Source organism: Silurus aristotelis (assembly GCF_946808225.1).
Source record: "Silurus aristotelis genome assembly, chromosome: 6".
Classification (NCBI taxonomy): domain Eukaryota; kingdom Metazoa; phylum Chordata; class Actinopteri; order Siluriformes; family Siluridae; genus Silurus; species Silurus aristotelis.
In genome coordinates, this window is record NC_139579.1 from 21,991,445 (window position 1) to 22,018,448 (window position 27,004).

The 27,004-nt window shown below is 39.1% G+C and overlaps 4 protein-coding genes and 1 long non-coding RNA gene across 12 annotated transcripts; 4 read left to right on the forward strand and 1 right to left on the reverse strand.

The window, feature by feature from the left end:
• On the forward strand, positions 1-3,912 carry cenpo (centromere protein O). 2 transcript variants are annotated; one of them, XR_014534227.1, is made up of 7 exons: positions 1-124; positions 452-600; positions 1,031-1,163; positions 1,824-2,092; positions 2,440-2,602; positions 2,781-3,063; positions 3,269-3,912. XR_014534227.1 is itself a non-coding variant. In XM_083545518.1 (6 exons), exons 1-6 carry the CDS (start codon positions 103-105, stop codon positions 2,888-2,890), a joined length of 846 nt encoding a protein of 281 aa, XP_083401644.1. In that variant the 5' UTR covers positions 1-102; the 3' UTR covers positions 2,891-3,912. The 2 variants fall into 2 exon arrangements, 1 of the variants encoding a protein (XP_083401644.1); XM_083545518.1 differs by having other exon boundaries at positions 2,781-3,912.
• LOC310728289 lies at positions 2,946-11,671 on the reverse strand. The gene is made up of 3 exons (XR_014534229.1): positions 11,495-11,671; positions 3,914-3,979; positions 2,946-3,808 (listed from the first exon to the last, which is right to left on the reverse strand). It is a non-coding gene; the product is annotated as an uncharacterized lncRNA (long non-coding RNA).
• On the forward strand, positions 5,763-8,096 carry tp53i3 (tumor protein p53 inducible protein 3). Of its 3 annotated transcripts, none has more exons than XM_083545514.1 (7): positions 5,773-5,875; positions 6,157-6,427; positions 6,471-6,611; positions 6,710-6,977; positions 7,125-7,337; positions 7,463-7,659; positions 7,779-8,096. In XM_083545514.1, the coding sequence occupies exons 2-7, from the start codon at positions 6,401-6,403 to the stop codon at positions 7,965-7,967; spliced, it is 1,035 nt and encodes a 344-aa protein (XP_083401640.1). In that variant the 5' UTR covers positions 5,773-5,875; positions 6,157-6,400; the 3' UTR covers positions 7,968-8,096. The 3 variants fall into 3 exon arrangements, with proteins under 3 accessions (XP_083401642.1, XP_083401640.1, XP_083401641.1); XM_083545515.1 differs by having other exon boundaries at positions 5,776-5,875; positions 6,396-6,427; XM_083545516.1 differs by lacking the exon at positions 6,157-6,427 and having other exon boundaries at positions 5,763-5,875.
• Positions 11,039-24,030, forward strand: dnajc5gb (DnaJ (Hsp40) homolog, subfamily C, member 5 gamma b). 5 transcript variants are annotated; one of them, XM_083545530.1, is made up of 8 exons: positions 11,223-11,440; positions 11,680-11,721; positions 11,849-11,969; positions 12,595-12,808; positions 12,934-13,090; positions 20,611-20,667; positions 20,786-20,839; positions 22,924-24,030. In XM_083545530.1, the coding sequence occupies exons 3-7, from the start codon at positions 11,857-11,859 to the stop codon at positions 20,836-20,838; spliced, it is 594 nt and encodes a 197-aa protein (XP_083401656.1). In that variant the 5' UTR covers positions 11,223-11,440; positions 11,680-11,721; positions 11,849-11,856; the 3' UTR covers position 20,839; positions 22,924-24,030. The 5 variants fall into 5 exon arrangements, with proteins under 5 accessions (XP_083401655.1, XP_083401658.1, XP_083401656.1 ...); XM_083545529.1 differs by lacking the exon at positions 11,680-11,721 and having other exon boundaries at positions 11,039-11,440; XM_083545532.1 differs by lacking the exon at positions 11,680-11,721 and having other exon boundaries at positions 11,222-11,440; positions 22,927-24,030.
• Positions 24,031-24,246: 216 nt separating this feature from the next.
• Positions 24,247-26,742, forward strand: LOC310728001 (proton-coupled zinc antiporter SLC30A2-like). Its single transcript, XM_083545018.1, has 8 exons — positions 24,247-24,384; positions 24,631-24,812; positions 25,007-25,153; positions 25,396-25,549; positions 25,661-25,811; positions 25,918-26,023; positions 26,098-26,232; positions 26,443-26,742. The coding sequence occupies exons 1-8, from the start codon at positions 24,320-24,322 to the stop codon at positions 26,586-26,588; spliced, it is 1,086 nt and encodes a 361-aa protein (XP_083401144.1). The 5' UTR covers positions 24,247-24,319; the 3' UTR covers positions 26,589-26,742.
• The last annotated feature ends 262 nt before the right edge of the window (positions 26,743-27,004 follow it).

Sequence of the window (27,004 nt, forward strand, 5' to 3'; positions counted from 1 at the left end):
GTTTCCGTCTGGCGTGTGCTTTCGCGTGACTTCACGTCAAGGTTGGCATTAAGGAAGGCGCCAGATTTGAAGATTTGTCTGTAAAAAAAATATTCTTATCAAATGGAACACGTACGACAAAAAGGTAGTGTACAGCAGTTTTAACACCACAATCCTAAAATGACTTATTGCACATCTTCTGCTTGGTATCAGCTACAGATCGCCGAAAATGTAGCATCTAATTTACATGGATGTTTTTGTGTTTTCTTTTCACTACCCGTATTGGTAATGCTGATACTGGATTGGATGAGTATTCAACTGTCCAATCAGCGGCCTGTTATTGAAGCCGAGAGTAAATTTACAGCCAATCATAGCGCAGGAGGCGGGTTATGATGGAAAACGGGTGGAGGGATTATTATGACTTTTTAAAAGAGAACGTCGAGCTAATAACATTCATATTTTCTCCATCAAGGTGTGTTTGATCATCTGGTGATGTTGGAGAGGACAGAAGCAGCAGGACCGCAAGGGCATCAGAAGGCACGTCTGGAGGAACTTCAGACGACAGCAGCAAAAATTCGTGCAAAGAGAGACCGAATCCGGGCAGAAACATCCGCTATCAAGGTATTTAATGATCTATATCAGGGGTCACCAACCTTTCTGAAACTGAGAGCTACTTCTTGGGTACCGAGTAATGTGAAGGGCTTGATACACACAGTTTTCAGTTTGATCTGATATAACAAATTTGCTTAATTATTAATAATTTATTATATGTTGTTATTAATAATGAATGATATTCATCTATGTGAAGACACTGATCATGTTAATGATTTCTCATAATAATTATCAACAATGATTTAACAAAGTAGGAAACAGCTATTTTTAGAAAAGGCCCACCATGTTGGTGACTCGATCTGTAGGACCAGTGTTTTATTCTGAACCTTTCATTGCTACAGTATACTTTAGGTTGTGGTCATTTGAATGATCTATGAAAACGATTGTTATTTTGCAATCTGATGTGTACCTTAACCATGCAATACAACTGTCACTTTAGAATCTAAAAGAGAAAATGAACCAGGGGCTGCCACTGGATGATGCAACTGAAGACCTTGTTCAATTTGAAAAAGATCTCCTGACATCCCAGCGTACACAGCTTAAGGACCTTCAAACTGCCCATCGACTCATTGGTAAAAGAAAGCTAATAACTTATGCTATGTGACCAGTAAACTGGGTATACTTGTCTTATATGTCCATCATTGGTCTGTTAATTAACCTACTTTACTATATAGCTATGCAGTTACTGATTTGTTGTGAACAATTTTTGCCCCTTCTATCTCATCCATCAGCAGAAAGAGACTACCACATGTGTGGATAATATCTGGGTGGTAACCAGTTTATTACTGCAGCAGTCACTTAAATGGAAGTGTATGGTTCTGTTAGTAGTGCTGTAAGTTAATTGTGTACACTTACAAGATTGACTAAAAAGGTGGGCATGTTGAAAATATGGAACATATAAACCACAATAAAACTGCTCCATCTGATACAATGATGTATACCACACCACTAGACTAATCAGTTTTGGTGTTATAGAGGTCCTTTTCAACTGATAGAACAGTAGGGGTGTGGCATCCTTTGCATAATAGCAAATTGACTACAGCTATTAATTGTTTACATATAAAGTACACGTATAGGGCAGGTGTGCACCATTAAGATGTAAATAAATGTCACTATAAGCTAGGTATAGCTGTTATTGTAGATACTGGGTTAGTTTTTAATTTCTGTACTTTTATTCTTGTAGTGCTGATTTTTTTGTGGTTTCAGTCACTTCTTATTTGTGTGTATTTTAGCTGGATTCAACCTGGTAGAGAGCAAAAAAGGCAAAAGTGTGTGTGTGGCATTTCACACTGCCTTCGAGGGGGTTTGCTTGGAAACTTATAACATGGAGGTGGACCTTACCCGCATGGTGCACATCAGCCGTCATAACATCCCTTCATACATCCCACTGGAGAAACTTGCCAAGCAAAGTCTACAGACTGATTTTAAAGGCTTCCTCCAAACTCTAAACCTACACCTCAATGCTCTAGCTGGCCGCAAACAGCAGATTTCTCTTATTAAGGTGTGGCAAATAAAATCTTTGTGTATTACAATTTTTTTGTGCATACAGTTGATAAAGTTGTGAATGTGAACATTCTTTCATTAACATGAAGTACACAGTTTCATTGTGCATATTGAAAATTGAAAATGTATACAGCTGAAAAGAGATCAAATTAATTATTTTCATTTTATTACCATTAATTTAACATTCATGGTAAGAAAATCAGATGTTTTAATGGAATGTTCTTCACCTAAACTCTGAGGTTGAAGCACACTGCACATGTTTATTACTGTCCTGAAAAGGTTTAACGTCACACTTTAATATTTAATAATTTATTTGTAATTTATTTTACATCTCTATGCTGACAGGAACTCCTTGGGACAGTAGAAGTTATTGAGAAAAATCAATTGTGCAACTTCCTTGCATTCGTATGCAAAGTCCCATCAGAGAGTGAAGAAGCTGTTCTCTGCACACTCGAGTATGGTGACCTCACCCGATGTCTTCCAACTCAAGTTGTAATTGATGCTGAAAGTAAGCATGTCTATATCATGTCCTTATAAGGAATAATGCTTGATTGTCATCAATTAAATTTGCATACATTAATTTTATTAAATACACTGATTCTACTACACTAAATCATGTAGTGCCATAATATTTGTATGACACCAGGATTGTATGCAGTTAACACAATTTCATTGTTTATTTATAGATAAAACACTTATAGAATCTCCACAGTGGAAGGAAAACCATGTCCTGCTCAAGGAGACTCCAGTTCACAGTGCTCTTTTGACAATGAGAAAACTAGGAAGCATTTTGTGAATTTTTTTAATTTTTTTAATTTTTTTTAAAGATTTACATTTTCCAAACCAGTCTTTAAAGACAGGGTGTGCCATTATTCAGCTTTTTGGTGAGGCAAATAATAAAGGTAGCCTAACTTGTAGCATGACATTACAAGTGAAGACTGGGATCAAGAGAAATCTGCAGTATTAAAGGTAATAATAGTGTGACTAACATAAGATTGGTGAATGTCCATTCATTCTGGAAGCACTGCAATAAATATTGTTTAGATTTCCAATATTTATTGAATAAAACATTTACAAAACCATATTAACTTAACCTTCAACCAAATAGCAGCAACAGTGTGTGTAGTTAAATTGTTTCTAATGTCCTGAAGAAAATCTGCATTTTCTGTTGCAGTCTTTCTCTGTACAATCTTTTCAGGTTCTCCTTTTTTTGCCTCCTCTGTTCTTCTTGGATTGCCAGCTCTTTTTGTGAAATACTGTCAATTAAGGCCAAGTCTTTAAGATACACGATGGATAGCGGTTCTGATTCAGAAAGCTGTGGCGTGGCTGAGGAGGCTGATTTCAAAAGTCTTGTTCCTTGCTGCTGTTCATTTGAAAGTGAACTTGAAAACATCCGTCTGCCTGCTGGAGCTGATTTTGGATACTGAAAATCATTTTTTGTTGTTTTCATTGCTGATATGGTTCTCATTGTGTTGGTCAGAGTTGCATATGGTTCACAAACTCTTAAGTGGAGTAACTTTTTGTGTTCCATCAGTAGAAATTGTTTGTCTTGGTGAAGCAATTTGAGATCTAATTTGTATTTTCTGTGAATTTGCCCCAGTTTCCACTGAAGAGCAACGTCTTCTTTGTGATTCTTTAGCTTTGTGTCAATATACAGCAAATGCTTAGATTTTCTTATGTTTGTCTTTGCAGTCATGCATGCTGAAATATTATCCTGAAGCACAATAGAGAAAAGAGGCTGTCAATTTATCAGTAATTGGACAGTCTGTATTTTTGTGGAAAATAATAATAATAAAATGAAATAATGCAATTAACCTACCTTATATTGCATCTCTCTTTAAAAAATACAATTCTGGATATTCTTATTCTGTGAAGCCGATGATCCCTAGAGACAGGCGAACATGAATGGGTGAATGTGAATGCTGCTATGACAGCTGCTTTAGTAAACACTGTTATTTGGTCTAACCAGTTTTACTGAGGTTTTCACTTGAGATGCCTGTTGCATTACATGGAGTTAGATTACTGGGCTATGGCAGGGTATTATAAACGTTATTGTAAAAAGAAAAAAAATATGTGATGTGATATTTTTATAGGAAACAATAGAGGCAATGAAACATTTTTGTAATGGCTAAGGGAACAAGTTAGATTTTGTTAGACTATAAGTCTATGTTTTTAATGCAGAAAAGAGACAAAAGATTGCTGTTAAAGTATATAGTGTGATAATCAGCAAAACTCGAATATCTAAACCACTAGGGCTGGATTGTGTAAAACAGCCAAGATAGGAAAAAAAGTGTAAAAACCATCAGTCTACCTACTGTATATCTACAGTCCTTTCTCAAGCTATTTAAGTGTGCATATAGTGTGCTTTTCATCTTGATGTAATTAGATAGATAGATAGATAGATAGATAGATAGATAGATAGATAGATAGATAGATAGATAGATAGATAGATAGCTATGAGAAAGAGTCTTCTTCTTCTTTCGGCTGCTCCCATTAGGGGTCACCACAGCGGATCATCCGTCTCCGTACCACCCTGTCCTCTACATCTGCCTCTTTCACACCAACTACCTGCATGTCTTCCCTCACCACATCCATTAACCTCCTCCTTGGCCTTCCTCTTTTCCTCCTATCTGGTGGCTCCATCCTCAGCATTCTTCTACCAATATAATTTATGTTCCTCCTCTGCACATGTCCAAACCATCTCAATCTCGCCTCCCTCACCTTGTCACCAAAACATCCTACATGCGCTGTCCCTCTAATAAACTCATGTCTAATCCTGTCCATCCTCGTCACTCCCAACGAAAACCTTAACATCTTTAGCTCTGCTACCTCCAGCTCCACCTCCTGTCTTCTACTTAATGCCACTGTCTCTAATCCATACAACATCACAGGTTTCACCACAGTCCTATAAACTTTACCTTTCATTCTTGCAGATACCCTTCTATCACAAATCACTCCTGTCACTCTTCTCCACCCCCTCCACCCTGCCTGCACTATTTTCTTTACTTCTCTAAAACACACTTCATTACTTTGCACTTTTGACCCCAGGTATCTGAACTCCTCCACCTTCTCCACCTCTTCTTCCTGCAACCACACCACTCCACTGCCCTCCCTCTCATTCACACACGTACTGTCTTACTCCTACTGACTTTTATTCCCCTTCTCTCCAGCACATATCTCCACCTCTCCAGGCTCTCAACCTGCTCACTACTCTCACCACAAATCACAATATCAGATATGAGAAAGAGTGCTCTTCAAAATATCTTACACTCATGTACAGATTTCAGCAAAGTATTAAGATTTATAAATTACCCGATAGAAAGACAGAGAAATTACTGAGCAAACTAATGAGATCAATCAGTGAATATTTTCCTATGATGTTAGTTGGGACAGATAATGCTAATTAAATTTTGATTATTAATATTTATTTATATATTTAGATCAAATGTTACTTTTGGTGGAGATATCACATCACCTGTGACTTTAATAGGAACACCTGCACACATGCTTATTCCATTCATGCAATCAAATAATTACAAAACTTTAAAGTGTGTGGTAAATGGGCTTTAATTGAAGAAAACCACATTTGGTAAAGTTAAAGGAAAAACACCAGGCAAATCTGGACCTTGAACACCTCTGCTGGTTAGGACATAGATCCATTATTTAACCCTTTGTATTACACTTTTGTATTTTAGCCGTAATAAGGCGGGGACACTGTAGTTCAGGCATCCTGCAGTTCTTGTGAAAAGGAAATTTGCCGGGGCATATTAACGTGATTGTTGTAAGTTTTATAAGCAATCCAATATTCCTCATTTCATTTTTAGATGCATATAGATGTGTGTATATAATAGCAATTTTAGCTATATATAATAGTAATCTTAGTCGTTAACATTTTACATGAACCCCCACGTTTATGAAATGGATCTGAACAAACCAAACATTAACAGTGTGCACTTAAAAAAAAAAACAATAATGTGCACGAAACAGAAAGCTCATTTATTTCATAATAATTATGTAATTTATTTAACTTAATTTTGTTTTTGTTTTGTTTTTTACTTTTAGATGCAGCGGTTGCATTTGAAAACATCAGTTATGCGCAGGTTTTGCGCATAATTATAAGATTGCGCATACATTGTTTGTTTGTTTGTTTGTTTGTTTGTTTGCATTGGCGTTTCTAATCTCCAGAGTATCTATTACTACATTATGTGTAAAAAATGTCGTTAAGATTTTTATGTTGGGGAGTTATATATTAATATTTACAAGATATTATTTCCTAATTTAGTGCTCTTTACCTTTGGCAGAAGGCATGCTTCAGCTTACAGATGAAGACACTAAGTTTATCTACCTGATACCTGAAATAAAAATTTTTTTTCCAGACAATGCAGGCAATATGTTTCAAAGAACCAGGTGGTCCAGAGAATCTGTATTTAGGGCGAGTCCCTAAACCTGAACCTAAAGATGGTGAAGTCCTTGTTAAAGTCTATGCAACAGCTGTAAACAGGGCTGATGTGTTACAGGTAAACCAATTCATATACATGAAATAAAAAAAAAAGGACACTATGATAGAACTTTTGGCAGAAAAGTATTAACTTGAAAGCATTCTTTCCTCTACCAGAGAAAAGGTCTTTACCAAGTACCTCCAGGAGCAAGTGAGATCCTTGGCCTGGAGGCTGCAGGGGTGGTCAGTGGTTTTGGCCCTGGAGTCAAGAGCAATTTTAAAATAGGCGATAAGGTCATGGCCTTGCTTTCTGGAGGAGGATATGCACAGTATGTTGCTGTGCCTGAGCAACTTCTCATGCCAGTCCCTTCACATCTCTCACTATATGATGCTGCAGCAATCCCAGAAGCCTGGCTGACTGCTTACCAACTTCTGCACTTAATAGGTACTTTAAGGCAAACTAGCATGAAAGGAAGCAATGTTTTTATTATTGTAATTGGTGTGCGTTTCTTCTTTTTCTATACTTTAAGCAAGTATTTGATGTTCAGAGAATGATTTTGAAGTGTCATTTACAGATGCTCTTTTCTCCTAGCCCATGTAAAGGAAAGAGAGTCAGTGTTAATTCATGCTGGAGCTAGTGGTGTAGGCACTGCAGCCATTCAGCTTACTCGTTTGTTTTGTGCTGTTCCACTTGTGACTGCTGGAAACCCTGATAAGTTAAAGGTGGCAGAAAAACTAGGTGCAGCAGCTGCATTCAACTACAAAGAAGGCGATTTCTCTGATCAGGTTCTGCAGTTCACTCAAGGTCAGTCTTGTAAAAAATTGTCTACAGTCCTATAAACTTAATTGTGCTTGCATTCGTCATGTGAACAGTAGAAATGTTGCAATACTTAACTTGCATTTACAGTGGTAAGCACAATGTTCTTGCAGGCAGGGGGGTTGATGTCATCCTTGACTGCATAGGTGGATCTTTTTGGGAAAAAAATGTGCGTAGTTTGGCTACGGATGGAAGATGGGTGCTCTATGGTGTTATGGGGGGGAAAGCAGTGAATGGAGACTTGCTTGGCAAGCTTTTATTTAAGCGTGGCCACCTTCTCAGCAGTCTCCTCAGGTCACGGAGTCTACAAGTAAGGCACTGATTCAAAACTTGAATTAAACAACAATATGAATTAAACAATGCATTGAACAGATATTGTAAATGTTTGTTGACTTATCCAATGAATACTGAGGTCTCTGTTTTTCATAGTATAAAGCTGAACTAGTCCAGAGCTTCATTGAGCAGGCTTTGCCACACTTTGAGACAACAGGCCTTCCGACATCACTGAGGCCAATAATCGACACAGTGTTCAACATGGAAGACGTTACTAAGGCACACAGACACATGGAGGCCAACAGAAATACTGGAAAAATCATAATCAAGATTTCAGATATTTGATTAGATTTCTCATACTGATCATCTCTATATCATATGTTATGTCTGTTATATTTTCAAGTGTATGCTTTTGTGGGCCATTCTAAAGCATTTCATGGCATAAAACGTAATAAAGATTAATGATTAAATTCATATAAGACTGTTCACATTTGTGTCAGCTAATGTTCAACATTATGTAGAGGTAAGCACAACTGGCAGTAATTCAAATGCACAAACATAAATAGTATATAGATTGTCTTAAACTGCTTAATGTCTTTCTAATTATAATGTCACCATTATTTAATTAGAAAAAAAATCAGTATTACATTTGAACAGCATTTGTGCATTATCTAAACTTTGTCACACTAACTCCCAGTTCCAGTAACCTCTGTATTTTAGCCAGGGTTGGATCTCAGAAACACTCTACTCCTGGGAATACTGGAAAACACTGGGGAAATAAACAGTGGTAGAACCATCAGCAGCAGTGAATTATGACTGTTACAGTTCCCCAAGCTACAGTATGTCACTTAACTTATTAATTGGATTTTGTTGGACATCTTTTTTTTCTGTTTCTGTTGCTGCATCAGGCAGTGTTACATGATAATAATCTTTATTTTTCTAAAAATAAAATTGCTGCAAAAATTAAAAACCTGCATCCTAGTTTCAATGATCATCTCTAGTCTCAAACAGATGTCATTTTAACCTTACTGGCATTTGTAGAAATTTGTAGAAACATTGGATAGTGTATTCATTTAGTATCTCTGCATGTTCATATCTGCCCATTACAATCTGTTCTTGTATCTATTTAAAACATAAGCTAGTGCACTCTTAGTGCCGAGTCAGAAGCCCAGATAAATGAGTAGGGCTGCAATAGGAAGGGTATCCTGCGTAAAACATGTGCCAAATCAAATATACAGATCACAAACCTAAATCCCACACAAGATCAGTCAAGGCCTGGGTTTCCAATGACCACCACAGGTATTGTTAGCCAACAGGGTACAGGTGGAAATTGTGCTACTCTTGACCAAAGGAGAAGAAGGAAAGAAGGAAGATGTCTACAGAGACAGCAGAGACAGGAGAAGTGGAGGTTAGGGTTGGCACTTTAAATGTTGGTAATATGACTGGCTAAAGGAGAGAGGTAGCTGATATGATGGAGCGGATTAAGGTAGATAGGTTGTGTGTTCAGGAGACCGAGTGGAAAGGAAGTAAGGCCAGGAGCATTGGAGGTGGGTTTAAACTGTTCTATCATGATGTGGATAGAAAGAGACTGCCAACACCATACAGTCTCCAATCACTTCAAGACTGTATGGTTTTGGCAGTGGATACTGTAGCTAGACACCATCAGATGGTGGTCTGTAGGATGGCTATGGAGGTGAAGATGATGAGGAGGAGAGTGAGGACTGAAAAAAGAATATGATGGGGGAAACTGAAGGAGGAAGACTGTAGTGTAAGGTTCAGGGAAGAGATCAGACAGGGGCTCGGTGGTGTTAAAGAAGTGCTGGATTATTGGGCAGTTACTGCAGAAGTGATAAGGGAGACAGCTAGGAAGGTACTTGGTGTGACATCTGGAAAGAGAATGAAAGACAAAGAGACGTGGTGGTGGAATGAGGAAGTGCAGGAAAGCATAAGGAAAAAAGAGGTTGGGATCAGCAGAGCTATGAGAAAAGTAGACAGGAGTACAAGGAGATGCAGCAGCAGGTGAAGAGGGCTGGTGCTAAAGCAAGTAAAAGGCATATGAGGAGCTGTACAGTATGAGAAGTTGGACACTAAGGTAGGAGAAAAGGATTTGTACCAATTGGCAAAGGGATTGAGCTGGGAAAGATGTGCTGCAAGTTAGGGCAATAAAGGATGCAGATGGAAATGTGTTGACTAGTAAGGAGGGTGTGTTGAGAAGGTGGAGGGAGTATTTTAAGCAGCTGATGAATGGGGAAAATGAGAGAAAGTTGGATGATGTGGAGATGGTGAAGCGGGAAGTGGATAGGATTAGTAAGGAGGAGCTATTAAGAGTATAAAGAGTGGAAAGTCGGTTGACCCAGAGGACTTACCAGTAGAAGCGTGGAGATGTTTGAGAGATGGAAATGGAGTTTTTAACTAGATTGTTAAACAAGATTCTGGAAGATTAGAGGATGCCTGAGGAATGAAGGAGTGAGCTGGTACCAATTTTTAAGAATAAGGGAGATTTGCAGACCTGCAGTAACTACAGGGGAATAAAGTTGATCAGTCACACCATGAAGTTATGGGAAAGAGTAGTGGAAGCCAGGCTGAGAGAAGAGGCGACCATCTTTGAGCAACAGTATGGTTTCATGCTGAGGAAGAGCAGTACAGATACAATATTTGCTTTAAGAATGTTGATAGAGAAGTATAAAGAAGGTCAGAGGGAGTTGCAATGTGTGTTTGTAGATTTAGAGAAAGCATACAACAGGGTTCCAAGAAAGGTGTTTTGGTATTGTATGAGGAAGTGTGCAGTAGGAACAATAGACTGGATGTGGTGAGAGGGAAGACATGCAGATAGTTGGCAGAAAGAAAAATATCTGTTCTTTCTAAATAATGAATTAGATAATCCTAAATGTGAAATAATAGCTGTAATCTCACCATTGTTACAAATATTAACCACACTACTATGGATTTGGGAAATCTCTACTGGGCATGTTAGATATTTAACACAAGTTATCTAAAGAAAGGAGCTGGAACAAATGAGACTTTGCTGATCCAGAACACCAAATATGTTGCAAAACTATTTCTCTGCTCCTCTAACATATACACATAGAAAATCACTTTTCTCTCAGTACAAATCGAATGTTAATTAAAACAATTAAAGAAAATATTTCTGTTTAACCTTAAACCTAACCAGTTCAAAACATTTCAGAGAAGGCATTTCTGAAGGCAAAATATATATATAATATTATATATATATATATAAATAAAATAACTGATAAATTGGGTAATTGGAAAAAAACAACAATTATATATTTATTTATTTATTTATTTATGATATATTGCAATGTTATAATTGTTGCATTAAAACAAGGACTAGTAAGAAATGCATTCTGGCTTTGGGACTTGTATTTTCTTTTGGACACAGGATATTTTGTGCATTTTGTTTCCACTGCTGTGCACGAATGTAAATTCATGTTAATTTACAAAAAAAATAACAATAATTTCGGTTTTTATTATTTTTTAAATGTAATTTCGCTTTGAATGACTGGTATTGATAGCTAGTATCTGATTTATCAGCATGTGACCGAAATAAAGCTCTTAAAGCTTGGCACGTCACAGCACAGTTTACTGCCCCTCATGTTAGCCTGCATTTCCTCACGCGCTCATTTCACTGTGGATTCCGGAACAGCACACTTCCTGGTACAGGGTTTAGAAGTCGCGATTTTAGTACGTTCAGTGTTGAGCATTAGCTTAAGAAAAATGGCATTCAGAACATCATAAGGCATTTCAACCCAGGCCAGAAGAGCTCTTAATAATCTCGGTTACGTGTGTGTGGAGCGGTAGGTAAATGAAATCACTTTGTTAATCTTACGTTTTGGAGAGATTTTTCTTACTTAGTCCTGCTTTAAAGCCGGTGATAGAAGTTCAGCCATTTTTGGCACGCAGGTTCCTTCCGGCCCGCGGGTTCTTAAAAAAACCGTGCGTTTTATTGGGGTATTAAGGCTATCTTTCACCTAAGTTTTGAGATACTATTAGTTTAACAAACGACGAAACTCTAACTCAATAACACTCCTTACAGCATCGCTTTTCTAGTACTACTACTAAGCAGCACCTAGAGAAGGTGTGTGTCTTTCTGTTCCCTTTATGTCCTTCACGTTAATCTCTGATAACTTGTATCCTCCCTTTGGTTTCTCAATTTATTATAGGAACTCGTATTCATGTAGGTTCTACATGTGTGTTACTTTCAGCTTTAAGGATGACTGAGCCAAACAAACCTCAGCGGAAACTGTCCACATCAGGAGACAGTTTATACAAAACACTGGGCTTGCAAAAAGGAGCTTCATCTGATGACATTAAAAAGGCATATCGGTAAACTGTTTATTAATTACTTTGTAGTCTACACTACTGACTATACATAGCGATCAGATTGCTTTCATGAATAATTTACTTCTATGTTTTTCTTCAAGACTGAAGAACTGATATTCTGATGTTTGATGAATAAAATCTGATCTGATGATGATTGGTGTGTTTACTGCAACACTATATTCTCATTTTCTTTTTGACTTATTTATTTATATATGTATATAAAAGTATGTGTGTGTGTATGTGTCTATATATATATATATATATATATGCATGTATGTATGCATGCATGTATGTATTGTGTGTGTGTGTGTGTGTGTGTGTATATATTATATGTATGTATATTTTATGTATGTGTATGTATATATTTGTATATTTTGTGTGTGTGTGTGTGTATGTATGTATGTATGTATTTTGTGTGTGTGTATGTATGTATGTATGTATATGTGTGTGTATATATATATAGATATAGATATAGATATAGATATAGATAGATATAGATATTATATCTATATCTCACTCATACCATGACTAATAATGATATATGTGAACAGTACTGTCGCATATCTAATGTTAGAATGTATTCATGTAGACGGACCTTTAAATGAAATTTATATTGATCTACTTTAAGGAAACTTGCACTCCGGTATCACCCAGACAAGAACCCAGACAACCCAGAGGCTGCCGAAAAGTTTAAGGAGATCAACAATGCCAACTCCATTCTTAATGATGAGAACAAACGACGGATCTATGACGAATATGGCTCCATGGGCCTTTATGTTGCTGACCAGTTTGGAGACGATAGTGTTAAATACTACGTCCTTATGTCTAAATGTTGGTTCAAGGTGGGGAACTGAACATCATGGCAGAAATCCAGTGACTTATTAAATAATTCATTTATGAATTTCTTAAATAGTGTGACCATGTTACAAACTTTGATCTCTGATTTCTTTTTCTTCTGTCTTTTTAGACACTGATTATCTGTACCATGATTTTCACTTGCTGCTGTTGCTTCTGCTGCTGCTGTTTCTGCTGCGGGAAATGTGGCTCAAAAGAGGAAGAGGAGGACTATTTCTATGTGGATCCCGAGCAACTTGAAGCCCAAATGACTGAAGAGCAAAACAAAGGTGAAGTATTCACCTATTAGGTGACAGGAGTTCTTCTTTATATTTATTTAATTCCCCTATTTTATAGTCTGCACTTTTACGCTTAATAATTTATTTAGTGATTTTTCTAGAACATGTACAGTATCTCTCTAAAGTGAGTACACCCCACACATTTCAGCAACCATTTTAGTATATGCCAATACTGTAGAAATGAAACTTGGATATATTCTAGAGTAGTCAAAGTACAGCTTGTATGGCAGTACAGATTCACTCTCCTCTGAAAATATCTCGACATACAGCCATTATTAACAAAATAGCAAAAAAGTGAGTACATCCGAAGTGATAACAGTTCGTCGCTTAACCATGCAAAGCCACACTTCCTATTCATCATGTTCATGTATTTTGTCTGCTTGACAGGACCATACAAATTTGTGTATCGTGTATTAGAGCAGTTCAAATTTGGTGCATTGAGTACAATTGTCTCATACTGACCACTGGATGTTCAACAAGACACCTCATGACAAAGACTCTTGAGTATTTGAGAATTAGAATTGTTGCTCTAAACAAAGATGGCGGAGCAGAAGCTGTCTTCAAAAAACAGACGCGTGAGTGCTGCCAGTATTGTTTTCAAGGTTGCAAAACCGGAAGGTCTGCTTGTCGCCTCATACTGCAACAAGTCGGTTTGGATGGCTGTCGTCCCAGAAGAAATCTGGAAACTGAAGCTGGCTCACAAGGAAGCCTGCAAACAGTTTGGTGAAGACAACCTGTCAAAGAGCATGAATTGCTGGAACCATCTCCTGTGGTCTGATGAGACCAAGATAAACTTGTTTGGCTCAGATGGCGTCCAGCATGTGTGGTGACGCCCTGGTGAGAAGCACCAATAAAATTGTTTCTTGCTTACAGTCAAGCATGGTGGTGGTAGGATCGTGGTCTGGGGTTGCATGAGTGCTGCTGGTATTGGTGAACTGTGGTTCATTGAGGGGAAACATGGATTCCAACATTTACTGTGACATTTTGAAGCAGAACATAGATACCCAACCCTTATAAACTGGCCCGAACAGCAGTTTTCCAACATAATGCCCCCAAATACACCGCCAAGATGACAACTGCTTTGAGAAGCTGAAAGTAAAGGAGATAAAGTGGACAAGTATGTCTCCAGACCTGAACCCTATTGAGAACCTGTAGGGCATCCTCAAGCAGAAGGTGGAGAAGCGCCATGTGTCTCAGCTCCGTGATGTCATTATGCATTATCCCAGCAACATCCTGTGCAGCTCAGGTGAATTCTATGCCCAGGAGTATTAAGGCAGTGCTAGATAACAATGGTGCTCACACAGAATATTGACACTTTAGACACAGTTTTGACATGTTAACTGCTTTTGCCATCTATTTTGACAATAATGGCTGTATGTTGTTATTTTCAGAGAACAGTAAAAAAATCTGTACTGCTGCACATTTACTTTTCTAAAATATATCTGTTAATTTCCCATAGTATTGTCATTGAGAAGATATTTTAAAATGGTTGCTGAAATGTAAGGGGTGTACTCACTTTTTTGAGATATTGTAAGGTTGACATCAGGTAACTGTAGCACATTTTAAATGTAGTGATGAACAAAGAGTATCTATTAATATGCATAAACAAATGTTTGAATACTTTCCCTACCATTTACTTTCTTTAGCCATCACTTAAGTTAGATGTTATTGGTAATTACAGCTTTGAGACATCTGTGGTATGAAGGAATAAAAGTTTCCTCTTGACACTAAAGAGTCTTTAATTTCCTAAGGTTACAAGGGTCCATCTGATGGATTTGCAACTGCACTTCATAAAATTAGGGAAATTTTCCAGGTCATGGAAGCACCTTCCATCCATCCATCCATCTTCTCCCGCTTATCCGATGCCGGGTCGCGGGGGCAGCAGTCTAAGCAAAGATGCCCAGACTTCCCTCTCCCTAGACACTTCTTCCAGCTCTTCCGGGGGGACACCAAGGCGTTCCCAGGCCAGCCGGGAGACATAGTCTCTCCAGCGTGTCCTAGGTCTTCCCCGGGGTCTCCTCCCAGTGGGACGCGCCCGGAACACCTTCCCAGGAAGGCGTCCAGGAGGCATCCGGAACAGATGCCCGAGCCACCTCAGCTGACCCCTCTCGATGTGGAGGAGCAGCGGATCTACTCTGAGCTCCTCCGGAGTGACTAAGCTTCTCACCCTATCTCTAAGGGATCGCCCAGCCACCCTGCGGAGGAAGCACATTTCGGCCGCCTGTATCCGGGATCTTGTCCTTTCGGTCATGACCCAGAGCTCATGACCATAGGTGAGAGTAGGAACGTAGATTGACCGGTAAATCGAAAGTTTCGCCTTGCGGCTCAGCTCCTTCTTCACCACGACAGGCCAGTACATCGACCGCATTACTGCAGAAGCTGCACCGATCCGTCTGTCAATCTCCCGTTCCACCCTTCCCTCACTCGTGAACAAAACCCCAAGATACTTAAACTCCTCCACTTGCGGCAGGAACTCCCCACCAACCTGAAGTGTGCAAGCCACCCTTTTCCAACTGAGGACCATGGCCTCGGATTTGGAGGTGCTGATTCTCATCCCAGCCGCTTCACACTCGGCTGCAAACCGTCCCAGTGCATGCTGAAGGTCCTGGTCTGATGAAGCCAACACGACAACATCATCTGCAAAGAGCAAAGACGAAATCGTGTCGTCACCAAACCGGACACCCTCCGACCCCTGGCTGCGCCTAGAAATTCTGTCCATAAAAATTATGAACAGAACCGGTGACAAAGGGCAGCCCTGCCGGAGTCCAACATGCACCGGGAACAATTCTGACTTACTGCCGGCAATGCGAACCAAGCTCCTGCTTCGGTCATACAGGGACCGGACAGCCCTTAGTAAAGGGCCCCCGACCCCATACTCCCGGAGCACCCTCCACAGGCCGCCGCGAGGGACACAGTCGAATGCCTTTTCCAAATCCACAAAGCACATGTGGACTGGTTGGGCAAACTCCCATGCACCCTCCAGCACCCTGTAGAGGGTATAGAGCTGGTCCAGTGTTCCACGGCCTGGACGAAAACCACATTGTTCCTCCTGAATCCGAGGTTCTACTATCGGCCGTATTCTCCTCTCCAGTACCCTGGCATAGACTTTCCCAGGTAGGCTGAGAAGTGTGATCCCCCTATAGTTGGAACACACCCTCCGGTCCCCCTTCTTAAAAAGAGGGACCACCACCCCGGTCTGCCATTCCAGAGGCACTGTCCCCGACCGCCACGCGATGCTGCAGAGGCGTGTCAGCCAAGACAGCCCCACAACATCCAGAGACTTGAGGTACTCAGGGCGGATCTCATCCACCCCCGGTGCCCTGCCACCGAGGAGTTTCTTTACTACCTCGGTGACTTCAGCTTGGGTGATGGACGAGTCCGCCTCTGAGCCCTCAGCCTCTGCTTCCTCAATGGAAGACGTGACGGCGGGATTGAGGAGATCCTCGAAGTATTCCTTCCACCGTCCAACGACATCCCCAGTTGAGGTCAACAGCTCCCCACCTCTACTGTAAACAGCATTGGTGGGGCACTGCTTTCCCCGCCTGAGGCGCCGGCCGGTTTGCCAGAATCTCTTCGAGGCCAGCCGATAGTCCTTCTCCATGGCCTCACCGAACTCCTCCCAGGCCCGAGTTTTTGCCTCGATAACCACCCGGGCTGCAGTTCGCTTGGCCTGCCGGTACCCGTCAGCTGCCTCAGGAGTCCCACAAGCCAACCAGGCCAGGTAGGACTCCTTCTTCAGCTTGACGGCATCCCTTACTTCCGGTTTCCACCACCGGGTTCGGGGATTGCCGCCTCGACAGGCACCGGAGACCTTACTGCCACAGCTCCGAGCGGCCGCTTCGACAATGGAGGTGGAGAACATGGTCCACTCGGACTCAATATCTCCGGCCTCCCTCGGGATCTGGTCAAAGCTCCGCCGGAGGTGGGAGTTGAAGATCTCTCTGACAGGAGGCTCGGCCAAACGTTCCCAGCAGACCCTCACAGTACGCTTGGGTCTGCCGAGTCTGTCCAGCTTCCTCCCCCGCCATCGGATCCAACTCACCACCAGGTGGTGATCAGTTGACAGCTCCGCCCCTCTCTTTACCCGAGTGTCCAAGACATACGGCCGCAGGTCAGATGAAACGACCACAAAGTCGATCATCGACCTACGGCCTAGGGTGTCCTGGTGCCACGTGTACTGATGGACACCCTTATGCTTGAACATGGTGTTCGTTATGGACAAACTGTAACTAGCACAGAAGTCCAATAACTGAACACCGCTCGGGTTCAGATCAGGGGGGCCGTTCCTCCCAATCACGCCCCTCCAGGTGTCACTGTCGCTGCCCACGTGTGCATTGAAGTCTCCTAGTAGAACGACGGAGTCCCCAGTCGGAGCACTGTCCAGCACCCCTCCCAGAGACCCCAAGAAGGCCGGGTACTCTATACTGCCGTTTGGCCCGTAGGCACACACGACAGTGAGAGACCTATCCCCGACCCGTAGGCGCAGGGAAACGACCCTCTCGTTCACCGGGGTAAACTCCAACACATGGTGGCTGAGCTGGGGGGCTATAAGCAAACCCACACCAGCCCGACGCCTTTCACCATGGGCAGCTCCAGAGTTGTAAAGAGTCCATCCTCTCTCGAGGAGTGTGGTTCCAGAGCCCAGGCCGTGCGTAGAGGTGATCCCGACTATCTCTAGTCGGAACCTCTCAACCTCACGCACAATCTCAGGCTCCTTCCCCGCCAGCGAGGTGACATTCCACGTCCCTAGAGCTAGCTTCCGTGTCCAGGGATCGGGTTGTCGAGGCCTCCACCTTCGACTGCTGCCCGATCCTCTTAGCACCGGCCCCTTACGGTCCCTCCTGCAGGTGGTGAGCCCACTGGAAGGCGGCCCCACGTCGCTCCTTCGGGCTGAGCTCGCATACGAGCCCCAACCCCGGGCCTGGCTCCAGGGTGGGGCCCCGGCTGCGCCATACCGGGCGACGTCACGGTCCCTGATGTAGTATCTCTCATAAGGGGTTTTGAACCGCTCTTAGTCTGACCCGTCGCCCAGGACCTGTTTGCCTTGGGAGACCCTACCAGGGGCATATAGCCCCGGACAACATAGCTCCTAGGGTCATTCGAGTACTCAAACCCCTCCACCACGTTAAGGTGGCAGTTCAAGGAGAGGTGGAAGCACCTTCATTTTTTTTTATTTTTTTATGTATTGTTGTTAAATTGTGATGAAAGGGATGTTTCTTAGGGTCTTATGTTCTAAAACTTGATTTATATATAACCTTTACATATTATGGCTGAAACAATTCAAGTAACTAGAGTAATTCTAATACAAACAAATAATTGGCTTTGTTTAGTCAATTGAACTACAGACGGAGCATTATGTTTCCCCGTGAAGCATTATTACTGACACACCACCCGCTAAACTCTGGAGCGCTCTGGACAAGACAACACAGAAGATGCGGCAGAATAAGAAAAAACAAATGGAGGAACAGGAAGAGTACAGCAAGGGGCAAGGAGAAGATTCATATGGAAGCCCGTTTCTGCCACAGTCTGTAGTGCCAGAAAGCGGTACATATTGAAAATGGTATGAGCTACATTCAATAGAATCGCATGGCATCAAACTAAGCCTCCGATCCCTGAAGAGAACTCTGTCTAACAATCAGCTCTGGAGGAGACGGAACAAGATGAAGCAGATGAGCCTTATTTATACACCAACAAACTTGGTCGACAACATGGTTACCGGTGGATGCACCAGAAATGTTGGATGTTTACGAGGAATGAAGTCGGAATAGCAAGGGGGGAAAAAGTCAGAATTACAAGATATGAACCCTGAATTGTGTGGAAAAACATTTGGAAATAGGAAAACTAATTTTTTTCATGTGATGGAAACAGGCTTCCATAGGATACAGCCCAACGAAAATATCAAAGTTTCTATAGTTTGAGATCATTTCAGACTAAAACATAAAGAAAACACTGTACAGTGTGTTTACTTTTTTTTATTATTATTTTATATAAATAAGAATAACCTGAAATAAAAAAATTTGTATTTATTTGCAATTTGATGTAATATGGCAATTGGAAACACCTTTTATTGTGTTTGAGACAATGGTATGTTCCTCTAATGTATATAAATGTAGGGAAAAGGTGAAAACACACAAATTGTACAGCTAATAAGTAGAAGAAAGTTCTGTGGAAAAATGAGTGCAAACATGACATTTTTGGCTCTAACAGTAGAACATATGAAAAATAAACAACAGGAAAGAAAATGTCACCAGACTGCCTCATACCCACAGTCAAATATGACAAGCTTAATGGTTTGAGGTTGTTGTGGTGCAGGGAAGGTTGGAGACTGAATACTGAACCAACATGGCTACCATTGCCTATTTCAAAGCCAGGCAGTTCTGTCTAAAGCATACAGTGTGTCCAAGCACTGTGAACATTATTCAAAGAACAAACAGTCAGCTGGAGTGTTCTTTATTATGGAATGGTCTGTCCTTTCACTGGAACTAAATCCTATTAAACCTCTCTGGGATGAACTGTATCTGAAGGTCATAAAAAAAAATAAAAATATTCAACTAGTGAAGAACACTGTTGGCATGTTTTACAAGAGGCATGGCAAAGTATTTCAGCTAAGTATTTGGAGAAATTAACTGTCAAGATGCCAAAAGTTTGTAAAACTGTTATTTATGCACAGGGAGGAAGTTGTTCAAAGTAAGTCGTCATGCACTGAAATGATCTAGTTGCCAATAAACCGAAGGAACCTTCACTTGTCTTTAAAAAACAATAAAAGACCAGCTGTTTTCAAACATTTTAAAGGCACTGTATATAGTGGCTGGATAGACGATTTATTTTTTACATGCGGTATTGTTGTTTATCATAATGAATGCTTCATTTTTTTTCTAAGTACAAATTAGGAATTTTAGTGAATGTTAATGAAGAATCTTGTGAAAGTAGTGAAGACACAAATTTAAAGAACTCGGCAACTAAAATGGTGACGGCAGAGATTTACTTGGTCATCCATGAGATGACTTGATTGTGGTAATTGAGGACAGCAGTATTTGCATTTCCTTGAATCTTTGGAACCCTTTTGTTTAAAGTGCAGTATATAGATGTAGGCATAAGAGAGCTGGACAAACTTGAAAAAAAAAAAAAAACAATGGTTGCTTTAGATAGAGATCAATTTGTGTTGGTGTCTCTATTGGCATGTAGTCAAACAGAATTGTTAGGTGATGTACGAAATCTAAATAACTGAAAACACACCAGTTTAAATTAAAGAATGTGAACTTATAAATATTTATAAAGATTAATACATTAAATAGGTGTTCAACAGGCGTCCCCCAAACAGCATGCAAAACTCTTAAGAGTGTGGATAGAAATCCATGTTGGGTGTTATAAAGAATTCTTCAGTTGCGTCTCCTTGTCTCGTGTGTGTGTGTGTGTGTGTGTGTGTGTGTGTGTGTGTGTGTGTGTTCTATTTGTTGCTGTGTACCTGTACTATGCAATGGCAATTAAGTTGTATCTATCGATCTTTGAAGGGAATCCAACAGTTATCATTGGACAGCCAGTTCCCTCGGCAGCACCTGAAGATTCATGTAAGTATTTGCTCTTCCATAATGTCTGCTGATTTATAAAAGCATGTTTGCATCCTTATATTGTATTTAAAACATACTTATAAATAATTAATCACATTATTTTGCGTTTTTTTTACAGCACACAGACCAGTGATCATAGGCATGCCCAGCTCTGACACCATGACTCAATAAGGTGAGAACATGCACAATACAGCATAGTTGATTTCAATGTAGTACAATAGAAGAACTGAAGACAACCTCACTGCTACTTCTTATTTCCTTTTCCTTATCCGTTATAAACTGGATGCATGTACAAGCATCAGCTCTGAGGAATCATTTCTAAAGCTTACTCTGATAAAAAGGAGGAACATTTTGATTAATGATCTACTGAAAAATTAATTCAAGCTGTAACGCTGGTCTGAAACTGACTGGAAGGGGCATATGTTATCTATTTGTAAATATACTGAACAAAATTATAAACCCAAAACTTGTTTTTGTCCCCATTTTTAATAAGCTGAACTGAAAGATCTAAGACTTTTTCTATGTACAAAAAAAGGCCTATTTCTCTCAAATATTGATCACAAATCTGTTTAAATCTGTGTTAGTGAGCACTTCTCCCTTGCTGAGATGATCCTTCCACCTCACAGGTGTGGCAGATCAAGATGCTGATTAGACAGCTTGATAATTGCACAGGTGTGCCTCAGGCTGGCCACAATAAAAGGCCACTTTAAAATGTGCACTTTTATCACACAACACAATGCCACAGATGTCAGAAGTTTTGAGGGAGCATGCGATTGGCCGCCAGAGCTGTTGCCCGTGAATTGAATGTTCATTTCTTTACCATAAGCTTTACCATGCTCACATTTGATTGCGTCTGGAACTATGGAGAGGTGTTCTTTTTACAGTACAGGGCAAAATGCGTGAGGCAAATGGTGGTCACACCCAGAGGTGGGAAGTAACGGAGTACAAATACTTCGTTACTGTACTTAAGTAGATTTTTCTGGTATCAGTACTTTACTCCACTATTTATTTTTCAGACAACCTTTTACTTTTACTCATTTACATTTTTACACAAATATCTGTACTTTTTACTTCTTACATTTTCTCAACCGGCTCGTTACTTTAGTTTTAATCCATTGATTTGGTGAAATATAAAATTTATTTTCACTGCGCGCCGATTTCAGCCGAACAACCGATTTCTTGTTACTGCGCGTCTTTTTTAATCCGCTGGTGTATAAAGTCCTGACTCTTACTCTTTACGAAGATAAGAATCAGCAGGCAGAAGGCAGTAAGAAGTTTGGGGTTAATGTGGATGAGACAGAGGGAGTCAGTGATGTAAAAATGACTGAGAACAGACACATTCATGATCATCATCATCTTCTCTCTGCTTGTTTTCTATATGTGGATCTTCAGCCTGGATACATTCATTCGGTAACATTTGTAATTTGTTTTGTATTAAAATATATATATATATATATATATATATATATATATATATATATATATATATATATATATATATATAATAAAATTGGCTGTTAAAATTATTGTAAACGGCACTAAATGTTATTAACGCGTGATCAATTCAGCGCGCATTTCTGTTTTTACCATTTTTATTAAAAACATTTAAATACATAAATAAATAACTAAATGTAAAAGAGGCGAAATTTAAATCATCGGAAAAAAATACATTTATCCAAATTTGTCCTTTCTTTACTTGGATATAAAATAAATTATTAAACTCCAGATAAAAATATTTTTAATCAGTAAACTTTTGTTTTATTTTTGCGCCAAGTCTCAAATCAAACACAAAATCCGCCATGTTTTAAACAATTTACCCTCTAGGTGGCGTTTTGTGGGTTTTTCCCTCATAATGGCGACACAAACTACTTAAGTACATGTCGGAGCCAAGACTTCTTTACTTTCACTTGAGTAAAAAAGTTTCATCTGTACTTCAACTTTTACCCGAGTATTTTAAAACATGAGTATCTGTACTTCTACTTAAGTAAAAGTTGTGTGTACTTTTGCCACCTCTGGTCACAACAAATACTGACTGTGAGTTGGATGGATTATCTCAGCAAAGGAAAAGTGCTGACTAACAGATTTAGACAGATTTGTGAGCAATATTTGAGAAAAATAGGCCTGTTGTGTACATAAAGTCTTAGATCTTTCAGTTCAGCTCATGAAAAATGGGGGCAAACGTGCTGTTTATAATTTTGTTCAGTGTATTTCGTATGTTCTGAATGCTATTACAGTGCTCTATTTCTTTTCTTCCAGTAGGTGGAGACAGCAATACAGTCAGCTGTCTACTGACCATCAGTCTTTTGCCTTTAAAGATAGAACTTCTAATCAAGAGGACTGCCATGTCTCTGTACTAGGCCCATGGTCAGTAAGGGGAAAGTTAAAACAGCACAGCCCTTGAGGACATTTTGACCGACAAACAGGGGCTTTATAAAGTGTGTACACTCTGGGGAGTTACACTGGTTCATCTTCATTCTGAATGCATAGTTTACACTTGCTGTACTTTTTTGTTTTCTTTACTTTTAATGTGGTATCAGGTTCTGTCTTATATTTAGTTATTTATATTTAGTGAAATCTTTTAAATTAACAGTAACAAATTGAGTGGGTTTCTCTAGCCCACGTAAACATACTGGTATTAACATTGTTCAGGAGATGGAATAAAATAAATGTAATTGCATCTTTAGTAACAATCAATACCAGTATGTTGTGTTTCTTTTTCTTTTCTTAATTAAGAAATGGCAACTGTATTTTAGTTAAAATGACTGTTGCCCTGACACTATTTACCTTGTCTTTCTTAATAAAAATAAATCTTGACAGTATTTAACCACTTTTAATATTTAACATGGACATTACAAACACTAAATCCAGCAGTGATTGGACTATAATGCTGTATTTGAAGTCTCAAAACTTGAGTCTGTACTGTGATTAAATAATGCAAGTAAAAATTTGTTTTTCATATCTCCATGTGTATATGAGTACATGTTTTAGATCTGGCTCAGCATGGAAGTCATTATCCTCCTTAGCTAATTTCACCCAAAAACGTTTTCTGAATTATTAGATTAAAACATATTGTGATTATTAAGTGCAAGTCAAAAGTTCCTCAGGTACCTGCTAGATTGATATTTTCATCTTTTTAGTTCAAGCTATTTTCTGAGAAATAGAATAACTAATTAGATAAAAAAAATTTTTTTTTTTATATTTATGCAATGCAGAATCAATACTTCAGATGTTTGTGCAATAATAAAATTTGTATTTGTAACTGAAATAAATGGAAAAATTATATTTTTGATCGGCAATGTTGTGGCTGTTCTGAGCAATTGGAGACTGTTGAATAAAGTGGACTGTGAATGCCTTCATTATAAAGTAATTTATTAATTTATTTACTTTACAAATGTATTTATTTTTTTCCCTACAGCTTCGTTTAAACAAAACCTTGGAAGTGGGGTTTAATGGAACATATTTGGCTTTACTTATTCTTAATGTATGTCCTAAGATTATTTAAACATTGCACAATGAGGTAGGAACAGCATGTGAAACAGCATATGGTTATCTGTTTCTTCCTGTACTTTTTTTGTTTGATGTGCTCAATGGAAACTTCCAGTATGAAGAGTCTGTGCTGCTTTTATACATTTGGTTTAGAAAAGCTGATTCCATGGTCAATGTAGTAAAGGCTCAACTCACAAGGCAGGAAAATACTCAGTATTCCCTTCTTCTGGGGTAAGTTGTTTAAATGAGGTTCATTTTAAGAGGGTTTACAATTTATTTTATGAAAATTCTAGCAAACAATTTTAGATCCTAAATCATTAAAAGATCAACTATTTATCAGACAATAAGGTAAATAATTAAAAGGTTGTTTTTTTTATATTTTATATATATATATATATATATATATATATATATATATATATATATTTTTTTTTTTTTTTTATATATATATATATATATATATATGTGCATTTTTAGTACCTCTGATGAGTTGATGGATGACTATCTAAGCACTGAATTTGAGGATGAACATTTGATACCTTTACACTGTCAAAGCAGCCGAGCAGTATGCAGTCAAAACCATGGGAAATTAGTAGCCCAGAAAAAGCTTCTATTTACATGCATTATTTGTTTAGTCTTCTTGATCGGAGAACTCCTAGGTAAGGATATTTTAAATATTGTTATTGAACATGTTTGATGTCGTAATTACATGTAATATAATAATTAGACTTTGAGATAAAACAAAACTATGTTGATTCTACAGACAAAATCATATATGAAATACTGGTCTAAATGTATTCTTATTGGGCATTTACAAATATTTAGTCTATCATTTTAATGTCTTCTCTAATAGGTGGCTATGTTGCTCATAGTCTTGCTATAATGACTGATGCAGCCCATCTTCTCACTGACTTTGGCAGCATTCTGCTAAGCCTTTTCTCACTGTGGATCTCAAAAAAACCTGCTTCCAAAAGCCTGACTTATGGTTGGCACCGCTCAGGTTGGACAACTTCATTAACTCAAGTCCATTGCTTTCATTTTGTTAATAAAAAAAAAAAAAAAACACGTTCTTGAGCTTTTCTATATCTATAATCAATTTTGCTTATTAATTTGTTTTAGAGGCCTGAATAATGATGACTTAAAGTTACTGACCTGTTGACATGATCTGCTTAGTTTTTAATAAACAGACAGCTGAATTATTGTTACCCACTTACTGTTACCCACTTACTGAATTTTCCACAGAGATTTTGGGAGGGCTTTTCTCAGTGCTGTCTATTTGGGTAGTGACTGCTGTATTGCTGTTTATTGCCATCCAGAGGATCATAAATAACGACTATGAAATACATAGCAGTGCCATGCTTATCACCTCAGTCTGTGCTGTCTTGGTAAATATCTTGTAAGTGGTTTGATGACATCAGTTTAATAACTTAGTGTATTATCACACTTGGTTTTTAGAATATATAATAACTAACATTGTGTTCATGTTGGATTTTTTTTTTTTTTTAAGAATGGCATTTATTTTACACCAGTCCCCAGTGTCTCATGGGCACAGCCATGATCACAATAACACCAGTGTAAGAGCAGCTTTCATCCATGTGTTGGGAGACTTGCTGCAGAGTCTGGGTGTTCTGCTAGCTGCCATGATCATCTACTTTCGGGTTAGTGGCCATTTAATGAAGCCTTTAGGCATAGCAGATCTGTCTTTTTTTATTTAAAAAAAAATTAAAAACATTTAAGAGAATATATTCTTTCCCCACCATGCAGCCTGAATGGAAAATAGCAGATCCTATTTGTACATTTTTCTTTTCCATACTTGTTGTTGCAACAACAACGACAATTTTGAAAGACATTTTTAGAGTGTTAATGGAGGGTAAGTAAATCATACAACATTGTCAAAAAATGTTTCCGACGACAGCAACACAACATTATGCCTTTGTTTTGAAGGAACACCACCAGGCATAGATTATGATTCTGTGAAAGACACCCTGCTATCAGTCAAAGGAGTCAAAGCTACACACAGTCTTCACATTTGGGCGCTGACCATGACTCAGCATCAGATGTCTGTTCATGCTCTCATTGGTAAGTCTATATTTAGTTGCTTATGAAAAGAACATAGGTTTAACAGTGTGACATTTAACACGTAAAATAATGACGGTAACTAAAATAAATACTCCCTTTTGTGTGATGTATTCTATTCATTTTGTAATAAAAAAGCAAGCAGAACTACTATTTAGAGTAGTTCACACTATATTTTTGCACTGTTTTAGAATAAATAATGTTTTACCACAGATGAACAAACCAATACACATACAGCACTTCTGGATATGATAAAGCTGCTCCAGACTGAATTCAGTTTCCACAACATCACAATTCAGATAGAAGAATATACTGATGAAATGGCTTCCTGCAACGAGTGCCATGACTCAATGGACTGAACTATTCCAGGTGAATGTCCTGGAAAGCATGGCTTTCTCAACATTTTCATAAATAGCAAACATTGTTTGTTTCTAATGGGCCACGTCATGAATACTGAAAGCAACTCTTCCCTCTACACTAGATTTAGTATACACAGACCAGGTATACCTTTATGACCACCTCCCTAATATTGTTTTGGTCCCCCTTTTGCTGCAAAACAGTCCTGACCCATCGAGCATTATCTTTATCAATTTGAGCTACAGGAGCTCGTCTGTTGGATCGCACCATGACTGCTTTTGATCGATACAGACCACTGCAGTTTTCTAGATGCTCAGACCCAAATGTCTAGCCATCACAACTTGGCCCTTGTCAAACTCACTCAAATCCTTACACTTGCCCATTTTTCCTGCTTCATCATTTTCAAGGACAAAATGTT